The sequence below is a fragment of the Limulus polyphemus genome, unplaced genomic scaffold, assembly GCF_000517525.1.
Source record: "Limulus polyphemus unplaced genomic scaffold, Limulus_polyphemus-2.1.2 Scaffold373, whole genome shotgun sequence".
Taxonomy (NCBI): Eukaryota; Metazoa; Arthropoda; class Merostomata; order Xiphosura; family Limulidae; genus Limulus; species Limulus polyphemus.
This window is the reverse complement of record NW_013665983.1, coordinates 31,027-45,222: the sequence shown is the minus strand read 5'-3', so window position 1 is coordinate 45,222 and position 14,196 is coordinate 31,027. Positions and strand designations below refer to the sequence as shown.

General features: G+C 32.8%; 1 protein-coding gene across 1 annotated transcript in view; it reads right to left on the bottom strand.

Annotated features, from left to right (window-relative positions):
• Nucleotides 1–14,196, bottom strand: part of LOC106457783 (nose resistant to fluoxetine protein 6-like) — a 38,566-nt gene that overhangs the window by 17,988 nt on the left and 6,382 nt on the right. The window contains exons 4-8 of the mRNA XM_022383822.1: nucleotides 11,006–11,160; nucleotides 10,231–10,407; nucleotides 6,759–6,852; nucleotides 4,148–4,240; nucleotides 784–952 (exon numbers count right to left, since the gene is read on the bottom strand). Of these exons, the coding sequence (XP_022239530.1) occupies nucleotides 784–952; nucleotides 4,148–4,240; nucleotides 6,759–6,852; nucleotides 10,231–10,407; nucleotides 11,006–11,160 (688 nt within the window). The remainder of the gene's footprint in view (nucleotides 1–783; nucleotides 953–4,147; nucleotides 4,241–6,758; nucleotides 6,853–10,230; nucleotides 10,408–11,005; nucleotides 11,161–14,196) is intronic.

Genomic DNA, 14,196 nt, shown 5'->3' with positions numbered 1-14,196 from the left:
AGGAGTTCGAAATGAATTACTCCTTTGATGTCCCACCAAATGCAAAGCATCACTTTCTGCGAATGGAGTCGGAAGTGGTTTTTGTCGAGGACTGAACCATTGTTTTTGGCGTTTAATATTCGCATAGAGAATCCATTTTTCATCACCGATGACATTTTTGTCCAAAAATGGTTCACGCGCATTACGCGCTAGAAGAGACGAAGCAGCTTTCACACGTTGGAAACGATGATTATTGGAGAGATCGTGAGGCACCCAAACATCTTCTTTATGGAGTTTTCTATATTCCTTAGATGTTTAAGTATTGTTTCATGAGAATAATGCAATTTCAGGGACATTTCACGAATGTGTTGCCTTTGGTTAGACTCAGCAAGCGCCTTCAGAGTATCAATATCAATTCCAACATCTCGGACTCTGCCATCACAGTTTTTGTGGCTAAAGTCACCTGAACGAAATTTTCTGAACCATCGTTCACACTTACGAACGTTCAAAACATTTCCATAAACTTCTTTGAAGCTACAGAGGCGTTGTTTCCCTTCTTGTATTCAAACAGCATTACATGCCGAATGTGTGTCTCGTCGTGGGCTATTTACTATAAGGGATTAGAGTATACCAAACTTTACACATTATATAGGCTACACTAACGTGATGTTTAGGCGGTTCGTTTAACTATTGTATGTGATGTACGTTTTTTGGGGGGTGTTATTTAAAGTGTTCCAAAACGGCACATTAATTTCTTGACGACCTAATATAAAGTGAAGGCACTGTAACAAAGCTATATCTTACCATATTACTAGTGTCGATGAAATTGTGGAGGTAGAGGGCGTTCAGCCACCAATTTTTTTTACACCAGGTGTCGTACATTATGATAGTATCAAGCCAAGCTGGCCCTTCCCCCACGTACCGTAAAAGTACAGCAGAAAAAGCGATAATAGCCATCATTAAAGGGGTCATGCTGTAAATTATGGAAAGACAAAACGAAACATATATTAAAAACAAACTGTACAGCAAAGTAAAGTAATAACATATATACGTATACATACATATCGGTTAAATCTCACCTAAATTAAAATTTTAAACCTTTTACCTGCTAATCGTAAGATTTTTTTTTATAGAAAAGTGCAAATTTTGCGCGCACACAAATATCTGGTAGAAACTTTTGTCAGCTAATTTGGTTTGGGAATTTAAAAGTTCCGCTTTATTGAACTATTACGCAATTGCCTATAAACGCTTTATAATGCTTTTTATTATCTTAGAGCTAATACCTGCTTAAATAAAAGACAGAGCTATGTACATAATAGTCGACTTGTTTCGGATTTTGACATCTGGAAAGTTTCTTAAGAACAGTTATATACTTTGCATTGAAAAATAAAATCAAGAAAAAATGTATGAAATGATTATTATAAAAATTCATTAGACAATATAAAAGTAAGCTAATGTGTGTCTTGCATGTCGCTTCAATAATCAGCCAATATTTTAAATAGAACTTACAACTAAAACGTTTTCATATATTTGTTCCAAATTCTATCAAAAAATAGAAAATAAAAAACATTTCCGAAGACCACAGGTAAATATAAGCAGAGTAGAGTTTCAATAAAGAAAATAATGCTTAATATAGAATTATTACTGGTAAACCTATTTAACATATTCCATATTTTACTGCTGATTTATACAATATTTCCAAACACATTAACAACCTACATAGTATTTTATCGGACATCAGTAGTTAGGGCGCTTTTATTGCATGGCACACCACCAGAAGGTGACACGTGTGCCGACCTCAGGGAAAAGGGTAGAGAAGATGATGTCATAGTTCTACGAAGTGACACCAGGAGTGCTACTGTCTGAAGGTCATAATTCCACGAAATGGAACCAAAGAGCGCATTACTAGGAGCACGTTGCTAGGCCGATATAATAGTTGTAATTTGTCATGTCGACATGACACTTGACAACGGAAGTTGTCTGCTACCAGAGAGCACGTTACTATGGCCACGATGTGACACCAGATGTCCTGTTCTTAGGGGAGTGGGTGACACCACAGTTAAATACCAAAGGGCCTGTTACTATAAACACTAAACACATATGTTTAATTGATTAACCAATAGTATTTAACCTTATTTGCTTAGCATACTTTTACAATTATCTGTTGCTTTATGTATAAAACTTAACTAATTCATTAGTTTTAAAGTCTCACTTCTGTATCTAATCATACTTTTTGCTGTTTCTAGAGTTGGATAGTGTTACTATCACATTTAACATACTAATTATAGTTATCACTTCTATATCTAATCATACATTTGCAATTTCGAAAGAGGACAGATTTGTCGTGATAGCCTCTCTAAATAATTTAACATACAGTCTTATTGTTTCACTAATTTGGCTTTATAGTTTAAATATGCTATTCCTCTACCCATATAACAATGATATTTTATTGTTTTTGACAAAATATTTCATTTTCCACATATACCTTTTGTTTTCAATTATATACGGTTTAAAAAGACAGATGGTAGGATTGCATACAGGTCTGAACTTGTCTCAACTTATGTTTATAGTTTTTAATTTATATATTACATGTGTTTCTATAGGAGGATAGTGTTAGTAGCACATTTAAAGTACTACTGAAAAGTTTTTATCAAATCTAATATATAATTTTTATAAATACTGAACGAGACAGCCAATTGTGTTTTTATGATTTAGTACACATTTAACGTACTGAGTATAGTACTTGCTCCTATATCTAATCGTACTTTTTTTATTTTTTGACGCTTTATATGTAAAACAATTATCATTAATCCATTTCTATAATTATTATGTACCATCTTTTATCCTGAAAAGGATGCTTATTTAAATCTCTACCTTACTATCACGAACCAGCTGTCTATGATGCTTACTAAGTGGGAAATTGTTTCCCTTATTATGATGGTAGTCAATGACAATGAGGATGCGGATTGGGAGATGTTTTAAGTAAATTCTTTCATCTGGCTATACCATTTCTGAAAAAAAGGAACATTAGCCTTAGGAAAACAAGCTGTTCAGTCAGGTATAAATTTAGCATCAGATATCATACAAAGAAAATTATTTTTTGATGCTGGAAAACGATGAGCAATACAAGGAGCTCAGAACCAAGCTCGAGATGTCAAACAGATTGCTCTTCCTGATAAAATAAAGAAACAGAAAAGGCCCTGTGTTTAGAATAGCTAAAACTAAGTGACAAAGAACATTGACTCCAGACTTTTTCGACGAGTAATCATAACTCTGAAAAGTCCTGTTAGTGTACAAAGTTTGAGCTAGACTTATTTTCTCTCCTTCCCATGCAAACCATGATTGATGAGGATCATTGGACCGAATATTATCCTCTATCATCGTTACTTACAAAGGTCCAATCAGATTTTCTATATCGAGATTTACTAAAACACGTTTGTATTTATGCTAGAAAAGCCAAGATCAGTCCATCAGTCGTTCTGTCCCACACTAAAGCATTTCAGAGAGGAACAGATAAATATCCATTGAGATATATAGAGCAAATCGTTTTTAATTTCACAGGGAAACTTACAAGCATCTGTCGGTGATGCGTTTCTAGGTCTAGTACCTACGCGTCTTTTTATAGAATGTGTTGATAACAATGCATTTAACAAATCTTGGGAGAAAATCCCATACAGTTTCAAACATTACAGTATCAAATTTGAGTCAATCAATGTGGATGGAAAACAGATTCCTGCTCGACCTTTAAAACTATATTTTGATGCTGAACTGTATGCACGATGCTACGAAACATTATCGCCCTCTGGTGTTACTACGTGGAACTATAACATCATCGTTTCTGGTAAGTGGTACTCAAGCTACAAGATTTTTGCACATTACATAATAGTTATGTTACCCTCAGAAGGCATCCTTTGATCTCTACTCACATGTCGACTCCCCCCCAAACACACACTGAGATGGCATATTTTGGATGCCTAACGATCCGGGTAACTACTTATATCCATCAGAAAAAAATGCTTATATTTCTAAATTTATAAAGTATCTTTTTTTTTAAATCAGGCTGTTACATTGTCTCATAGCACAAGTAACAGTAAACAGTAAACATGGAATTTGATTTTCGTTTATGTAATGTAAACATGATAAAAATATTACACCAGATGACACTTACCGCCAGTAACGATGAAAGTAAAACCACGCCAAGGGGAGTTTTCCTTCCGATTTTGTCAGTTGTTTTAATGTCAGTAATGTTACCAAGAAACCACTAAACACAGAAACACTGTATGATTAATAACTACATTGAAATAAAGTTTCACTTAGTGGAAAAAATACCGATAAGTTTTTGTAAATTTTAAGGTAGGGTAATAAGAATAGTACTAAAGGTTAGTTCAGAGCACTTTATATAAATTGATTGATTTCAGTAACTGACTGATATGCAGTTAGAAAGAGTGTAACTTTTTCATTAAAATTAGTTCTACAATATTATGGTTAGTTCACAGTATAGTTTTAATATATTGTAAAAGCTTACATGTGTTACGAATGTTCACCACATACCGAGATACTAGAACAATAAGAAAGTAGAGAACTGATTAGCTGGATAACCAATGTTAATGCTGGCTCACAATACGTTTTCAGTGTGCTGTGGAAACTAAAAGGTTTTGGGCAATAAGTGAATGGTATCTGATCTCACCACTAAAAGCGCATTATTTGCTTAGTTTTATGTATAAAACTTTCTAGTATATTTAAGTGAATATTTATTTACTTTACTTATTTCAAACAAAATATTTGCCTCGTTGTAGAAAGTTGGTTAAAGTGTACTGAAAAGATCCTAAATCAGCAACTCCATACATATCTTTACCAATCCTGATTCAATTATTCCATTAAATATTATATTATGTATACTTATTTGATTTTGTCATGCCATTATTTTAGAATTTAGTCTGCTAAACATAAGTTTAAAGGATGAGTTGTTAAAAATCTAATCAGACTTGACAGATACAGTTGCTAAATCTACTCCTTCATGATCTAAGTCTTTCTTCTCCACACAGAAAAGTAAGATAAAGGAAGAGGGCTTGAAACGATAACACATAAACTGTACTTTCTTTATTTCTGTGGCATGCTTTCACAGTATTATACTTTTTACCTCGGATTTCCTTCTGCACCCTGATGTTCTAACCAATAATGTCTTTCAAACAGTTTTTACTATTATGATCTGTATCTTGTGTTAAGTAAGAATAGAATATGTAAAAATTGTTTGCACATCACACTTTCTTGTGTTTTAATAAACAAAAATTTCTTTTTCTATAAATGTAAATAAAATCACGACCTATTATATCTCCAGAACGTAACTTTATTAGCTCAATATTTCGCTATTGTAGCTTCGTCAGTAATTATCGATATCTTACAAGTTAATTAATCCAGTTAAGTCTAAGTGTTCCAATTTAGATTTAACTGGATTAGTGAACTTGTAGGATATCGATAGCTCCCGATGAAGCTGTAATAGCGAAATACTGAGCTAATAAAGTTACGTTCTGGAGATATAAGAGGTCGTAATTTTATTTACGTTTTTAGAAATGTATCATAATAAACTCCAGTTTGTGGTAAACAAAGTTAAGAATAATAAAAAGGTATTTTATTTAGTCCCTAGTTTCGAAATGGTGGATAGTCCTACGTCAGTGGTTAGATAACTCCTAATAGCGGACAAAAGATTGTCAACCAATCTAACAGCTAGGTAGTTAATAAACCTTGCTGTGTTTAGACCGAACTCTTTAAACCATAATTTTTATTATTATTATTATTCATCTTTTGCATCAGCAACAATGCCTGTATTCATCTTTTGCATCAGCAACAATGCCTGTATTTATCTTTTGTATTAGCAATAATACTTGTATTTATCTTTTGTATAAGCAATAATGCCTGTATTTATCTTTTGCATCAGTAACAATGCCTGTATTCATCTTTTGCATCAGCAACAATGCCTGTATTTATCTTTTGTATCAGCAATAATACTTGTATTTATCTTTTGTATAAGCAATAATGCCTGTATTTATCTTTTGCATCAGTAATAATGCCTGTATTTATCTTTTGTATCAGTAACAATGTCTGTATTTATCTCTTATATCAGTAACAATGCCTGTATTCTACGAATATCATTCTGTACCCTTGTAACCTTTCCATTTATTTCTATAGTTTTTTTAACTATATAAAGTATTCAATCAAGCCTGAAGACAGCTGACGCTGCGATAGCTGAAAACTTGCACCAAAAACTAATAAAATAGACGTGTAGTTTGCCCATTAAAACAAATTAGCAACATCCATCTATGTTTTGACGCATATTACATGCAAAGTTAGACTACCACCAGGCACCGGGAATGAAATAAAATTAACCAGCATTAACCTCGTACCTTCTCCAGTTTTCCAAACATATGTTAGGATAATACCTTGAGTATAAGGTTTGTAATAGGGTTACTAGTTACCGTTATGAAATAAACAGATTAAATTAATATAATCATTATCATGATTTTTATGGAGGTTTTTACAAATATTTTACAAATTACATACACAATCGCTTTTATCATTATAGATATAACTAGAATTAGCATAGTTATGCCTACATCTTGTTGTAATAGGTTAAGAATAAGTGATTTATTAACTGTCCTTTTTTTACTACGTTCCTTAATTTTATTGATTTACAAATTTTTCGAACGTAACAAGTTTACCAAATAATGTCTCTGATTAAGCAAATATTCAATACTGTTTAGTATCCAAGTATAGGTTTGTACCTAAGAAAGAAGAATGTGTCGACAGATAAGGTTCCATTTACAAGTGGTTGAATCCAAAACATCCGGGACATATTTTTCATGTTCACGCCACCTTCTGTCAAGGGTAAATGAAACAATTAAATAATTAATAACTAAAACATAAAGTAAAGAATACTTATATTTACAAAATTGCTTTTACCCTTGAAAAATGGTATAAAATGGATCTGAAATTGCACTTCTCAGCGAGTGTATCAGGGCACTCACAGAGTGTTTATTTTTTGTAGTTAAACACAAAGCTACACAATGGGCTATTTGTGCTCTGCCCACCACGGGTATCAAAACCCGGTTTCTAGCGTTGTAAGTCCGTAGACTTACCGTTGTGCCACTGGGGGGCTCTCACAAAGTGATGTCAAATACAAAACACCAGCATTTCTCTAGCCCAATACTAAAATAAATCAGTATACTGACAGTTCTGGTGAACGGTTTTATTATTATGAGTCATTATTGTGGCCCTAAACTTTCATATTACTGTATCTAATTGAAAATTAACAAAAATATTGATTTCTTGTTTGCATTGGTAATATTTATTCCAAATCTTAAATACCACTTTACCTAGATATATCATAATATTTTGGTTTCTTGTTTGGGCCGGTAGAATTTAAAACTTATTCCAAGTTTTTATCGTTAATATTTAATAGCTCTGTATCTAATTCAAGTATAGAAAAAAAAACATCTTTGTTCCTTATTTGAGCCAGTAACATTGATTCCGATAGTGTTTTTGTTTTCTAACATAACTAATAGTAAATTGAAAATAATATTATATTAGGCCATACTTCGTGTTGACGTTTGTTCTTAATAGTTTTTCTGAGAAGCTATATTTTATTCATATCAACAACAGAACAATTCAGTGTAAACGCTTTAAGGGGTTGCATGAGATAAAAGTCGAAATACATAAAGAAATGGAAAAAAAACATGTTTGATAATGTCCCAAACAATAGGTAAAAATCCCTTAGCGTCAAGGATTTTAGTTTAAGTTTGACGGCTCAATAAATCTAAAATTCGGTGTTTGATCCCCGAGGTGAGCATAACGCAGACAGCCCCTTGTACATCTTTGCCTTAACAATAAACAAATGAGCTTTAATGTAGAAGGTAAATTTAACCAATCACGGGTTATAATAACATGATTAAAACTGGCATTTTTTCTCTGATGTTAACAGTTTATCTTGTACACTTTCATCTTGTCTTTTAAGGTTATATCTACAGCACATGGTCCGACGTCCAATCTCCACGATACGTTAATAAATCTGTAGTACCCTCTAGTAGAAACTGATCAAAATTATGTACTGGTTTCGTACGATAATGCATTAGAAATTTGTTTATTTAGTTCGCTGTTCCTCATTAAAATCGCCATTTCACGTGCTCATTACACATTTATAATATAACTATCTTAGTCCAACCAACCATAGTATATACAGGCTCAGAGAAATATTTTCTTAGTTTTTTTCATTTGGCTTTAAATTTGTCTCTATGCATCTTTATGTTTCGACCGTACACGTAATTCCAAAATAACTGGCTGAATGTGTTTCAAGATATTATTGGCTATAACTTAACGGCTAATCACCATTCGTTTGGGAGCAGTAAATTATTTTGTTTTATTTATCAAAATTAAATCTAAAAATGGAGCTAAAATGTGTTGACTGTTACAACACAAAGTCACTAGCATAAGATAGAAAACCTATGAATTATTTCACACCACTATTAAAATTGTTTTAAACGTTTACCCTTAGTCTTTCTTTAATTCATTCTTCCAAGTTATCGGGTATAAAACAGTGAAATGTGAAACAAAAATAGATTTAAAAAATTAGAGTTCAAAAGGCAAATGAGGAAACTATAAAGTGAAGTTTAATTGATAGAGCATTTCAGATTTTAGGCATATGAAATATCCAAAATTTTTAATGAAATACAAAAGGGAGTTTTTACAAATATTTTACAAGTTACATACACAATCGCTTTTATGGTTATAGATATAACTAGAATTAGCATAGTTATGCCTATATCTTGTTGTAATAGGTTAAGAATAAGTGATTTATTAACTGTCCTTTTACTATAGATATTAAGTTTAATATTGATTATTGATTTACTCTCACAAATAAAACTGCCAGCTTTCTTGTCAAAATAACCGTTATGTTGTATTTAGAAATACACATATATTTGAAATTAAAATCCCTGTTCCGAACACAATGAGTAAGGCAAACTAAGACACGGTGATAAATGTTGATGTACTCTTTTTAACACTCTATATCAGGATTCGGAAATATTCTATTTTTAAATATTTGCACTCTTTGACAATGAAAACCACGTTCATCTGTTAGATCTTCACTGATATTGTAAACTACCACAAACCTTCAAGTTCTGGTAAACATGAACTGTACAAAGTCAAACATTGGAACAGAACTATAGACTGCATGTATCGGGTTTTAAATGTTATGTTTTGGCATTTATTCGCCCTTTTCCACTTTCATAATAGTACGATATGATTTAAATCACAGATAAGTTTACTTGAATTACACTGCTATAGTGAAGTTAAAATCACAGATAAGTCTACTTGAATTATACTGCTATAGTCAAGTTAAAATCACAGATCAATCTACTTGGATTACACTGCTATAGTCAAGTTAAAGTCACTGATCAATCTATTTGTATTACACTGCTATAGTAAAACTAAAATCACAGATAAGTCTACTTGAATTACACTGCTATAGTCAAGTTAAAATCACAGATAAGTCTACTTGAATTACACTGCTATAGTCAAGTTAAAATCACAGATAAGTCTACTTGGATTACACTGCTATAGTCAAGTTAAAGTCACAGATAAATGTATTTGTATTACACTGCTATAGTCAAGTTAAAATCACAGATAAGTCTACTTGAATTACACTGCTATAGTCAAGTTAAAATCACTGATCAATCTATTTGTATTACACTGATATAGTAAAACTAAAATCACAGAAAAGTCTACTTGAATTACACTGCTATAGTCAAGTTAAAATCACAGATCAGTCTACTTGGATTCCACTGCTATAGTCAAGTTAAAATCACAGATCAGTCTACTTGGATTACACTGCTATAGTGAAGTTAAAATCACAGATCAGTCTACTTGGATTACACTGCTATGGTAAAATTAAAATGACAGCTCAGACTATTTGAATTACATCGTTATGGTAAAATTAAAAGCATATATCAGCTTTAATTAGTTTAAACTGCTTTGAAACGTTTTAAGACACAAATCAGTATTATTTAGTTTAAACGGGTATGGAAACGTTCAAGGTAAAAATGAACCTTACTGGTTTTATTCGATTATGATAAAGTTTAAAAAATAACTAGTTATATCTACTTCTTCAGATTTCTTTTTGTACAAATTACAGAAATTGGCTTAACACAGTAATAACAAGTACGATCTCCTTAAACGGTTACAGAAATTAAAAACACTTACTGAAAAATAGCCATTGAACAGCGAAAGAGCAGGAATGGCCCGTAATGATCCACACAATAGTTAAAAAACGAATGCCATGTAAAATATCAATTGATTCTTCTGATGTTGATGTATTGAGAAGCTTCTGCGCATTTCTCTTCAATGATAATGCCCTCAGCACTTGAATAACTTTGTTGTCTGGTCCAAGAAAAATCACACACAAACATACATATATATATACTCAGCGCCATCTATTACTTGGGATAAAAAATAAGACAGAAAGAGTATTATAAAGATTACTTTGAAGATGCAGTACGGGCTTAAAACCGTATATACTCCCTGAGCGTTTCGCTTAGTGTCTTTCATAAATATTGACACTGCCCGAACAATTATTGGCAACTTATCACTCCCTAACCATTGCCCTAAGTGTATTCTATAAACCTTAACCCTGCCCTTGTAACTTTTCACACTATGAATTACTACCTGATTGCTTCACTGAGTGTATTTCATAAACTTTAACCCTACCCTCGCAACTTTTTCAGTATATAAGTATTACTCTCTGACTATATTCCATAAATCTTGAACAACATTTGATAGCCATTTTTGAAAGTCCAAAATGTATATATATATTACGTTATAACTCCAAAAATACTGGCAACAAACACCTTCTTTTTAACGATTGCCTACATGTCGATCGTTGCAAAACGTACGTTCGTTTAAAGCTAACTCCGCAGTTGATAATGAACTCTCTTAAAGCATAATTAATGTAGACATAGGTTTGAGAATATAGACTTACCTGTATTTGTCTGATCTTGTTGGTCACAGAGAATCTCCAAAGATCCATTTATCTGTTTTCTTCTGAGACGTAAGTTAATTTCCCAAACCTCGTGTATGAACATATCCAAGACGGTACTGATGACAACGAGACATACAACAGCCAGGAGAACTGTCCTGAAAATATACAAAAAAAATTACATTAAACTATGTTCGTCTTTATGCTTATATATCAAAAATGGTTGACTTTTCAGTATGCCCAAATTTCACTCAACCTTTATTTTCAATATGTAAGAACAGAAATGATACTCATAATGCCAATTTTATTACAATAAACTAGCTTATTGAACTGTTTTGTTGACTTTTTTTTTCAAAATCTTTAGTGCATACTGATGAAGTCTAAATGGCAAAACGTAGGTTGAAATAAATTGTTTTAACTCTATGGAGTTTAAAGGTAGTTTTTTCTAACTTATTGGATAATGATGCATATTTTTCGGGGAGCGTATAATCATTATTGCATGTAGAGATTCACAAAAATATGATATTTTGTATGAAAATACCCCCGTTAATGATGTATAAAAGCATATTCCATTCTGCCTCTACCTGGTGGTTTAGCACTATGCTCGAGGAGTTATAACACTAAAATTTATTGGATAATAATAGCTTTGCATATTTTTCGGGAAACGTATAACCATTACTGTTCATTAAAAATTTGACGTATAACAATTCTTACATCACACAAGGGTTTATCGGTTGTATAATGAAATACTTTTGTTCACGACGTTTCACCAGGTTTACCTGGCATCATCGGGTGAAACGTCATGAACAAAATAAACAATTTTTACTCTGTACAATCTTTAAAGCCTCGTATGAAAAAAAACACAGTTCTTTCTAATATTTAACTCATATTTTCACATCATCCCACACGAATTTTTACACGGTACCTAATTCTAATTAACTTTGCACTTAGTTTCTTTCGGGTGATCTATTACAGAAACAATTGAGCCATTTGACAGATAGAACACACAAATTTTGAAAATGTTGACACATTCGAGTCTATACTTAAGTAAATCGTACGGGAATAGTTATTGTAAAATTTATACAATACATAGAATTGAGTTTATATTATTATATCAAAATATCACAAATGCTATTTCTCTGGCGTATAGTTTCTTCTTTAAAGACAACAGACAATAGGGTATTGTTCGTGCTTGAATGTGTATATCGTATTGTAATAAAAATAATACGGTTAATAAAAATCACGAAACACTAAAGTTCATGTGGCTCCAAGCCATATTTGGTCACGTTGGTTAGCTTTAAAACAAACTAGCGGAAGCGCCATACGGCGTACTGAGTGGGCAAACCTACGTCACACAAGGTAAACAAAAATGTTTGAACCATAGCTTGCAGACGATAAGGTGTCTAATGTTGTCATGTCGGCCGAAGTGGACGAGGACTGGCGGTTGTTTGATCTTTCTTGGTATGTAATTGTTTCAATAATTATATGCTACAATTTCATAAAAGACTGGTTTACACTGCTAATGACATGAAAATTGGACAGAATTTACAACCGTCAGTATGTTTACGTGGGCGAGAACATAATAAATCTATGAATAAATATTTGTTGTTGTTGTTGTTTTTCAAATTACGGATCGATACCTAGATGTAGATTAAATATCAGCTGATGGACTCTCGATACTGTATTCTGCGCATGCTCTGATTTGTATGCATATGACTAAGTATACACTAGTAGTGGAAAAGCAAAGATAGCTGGGGTCACTTTCAATAATCGATATTTAAGATCTAGCATTTATGTTGTAGCAGATCTACTGATGTGTTTATAGGCCCTTTTAGATTGCTGACATCTCTATATTGCGCTTAAAACCTTAGTTAAAACTTGAGCTTACCTTGTACGCCTCTCGTTTTCGAGCGGCTGATATGGACACAACTATCATCGCTGTTATTGTTATAGATCTATGAATAAGAGCGTGATGTGCCACTTGCATGAGCATGGCTGCTGCTTACCGTGCTTGATGGATTTCTCTCCAACTTTGGATATACACTGGGCACTGCATCGTTCTTTAGTGCCAGTGTTTTTGCAAATCCATATCAAATTGTAGTTTATTTTTCAAGTCTGATTCCAAAAAGTATTAACCGCATACATGGCAGCTTTAGGTCGGACTTGATAAGAACTTTGTCCAGGCCATGTGCTGTTTTCTGTCTGACTTAGGTGTAAACTTGTGCAGAGATACCTCCTGTTCCTTGGAAACCATAGTTGTTTACGTCCTGGAACAACTTACTCACGGATAACTGTATTCACGACGTCTGTCAAACGAAATTTGTCCAGAAAAAAACAAAACAAAAACGAATTGTTTTTACATACCGAGAATTTTCCACGCAGAAAATGGCGCACATAGAACAAGCCGCCCGCGACTAGCTTTGTTTACCTTGAATGATATCACTCGCCTCTGACTCAATTTTTCAACCAAGCGATCGCAAAGGCTGGCTGTTGTACTAACTTTGGGAGCTTGTAGGGCAAAGATGACTTGGTCCTAATTTTAAACTTATATTTCTATGGCATTTAAATATAAACACAAACGCATTGTGTTTTCAACTGTCCCACGTCTTTAATACAATCTTTGATTGTTTTCACATAATTCTGAAAGTATTTTGATGCCTAAAAAGACGTAGGAAATTCGCTAAAAGTGGAAAATGCTCACAAGATTAAATATTGATAATGACATAATCATGTAAAGACGTTCATTTTCTGACCTCCGAAATAAGTTTAATGTTTGTTTTCACTTAATTAATGGCATGCCCCCCCTCAAGTGGCTCAGCGGTATGTCTGCTAAAAGCTGGGTTTCGATACTCGTGATGAACAGAGCACAGATAGCCCAATGTGTAACTGCAAACAAACAAACTATTAATTACATATGAAAGAGATTACCAGCCCTGCAAACAAACAAACTATTAATTACATATGAAAGAGATTACTAGCCCTGCAAACAAACAAACTATTAATTAAATATGAAAGAGATTACCAGCCCTGCAAACAAACAAACTATTAATTACATATGAAAGATATTACCAGCCCTGCAAACAAACAAACTATTAATTACATATGAAAGAGATTACCAGCCCTGCAAACAAACAAACTATTAATTACATATGAAAGAGATTACCAGCCCTGCAAACAAACAAACTATTAATTAC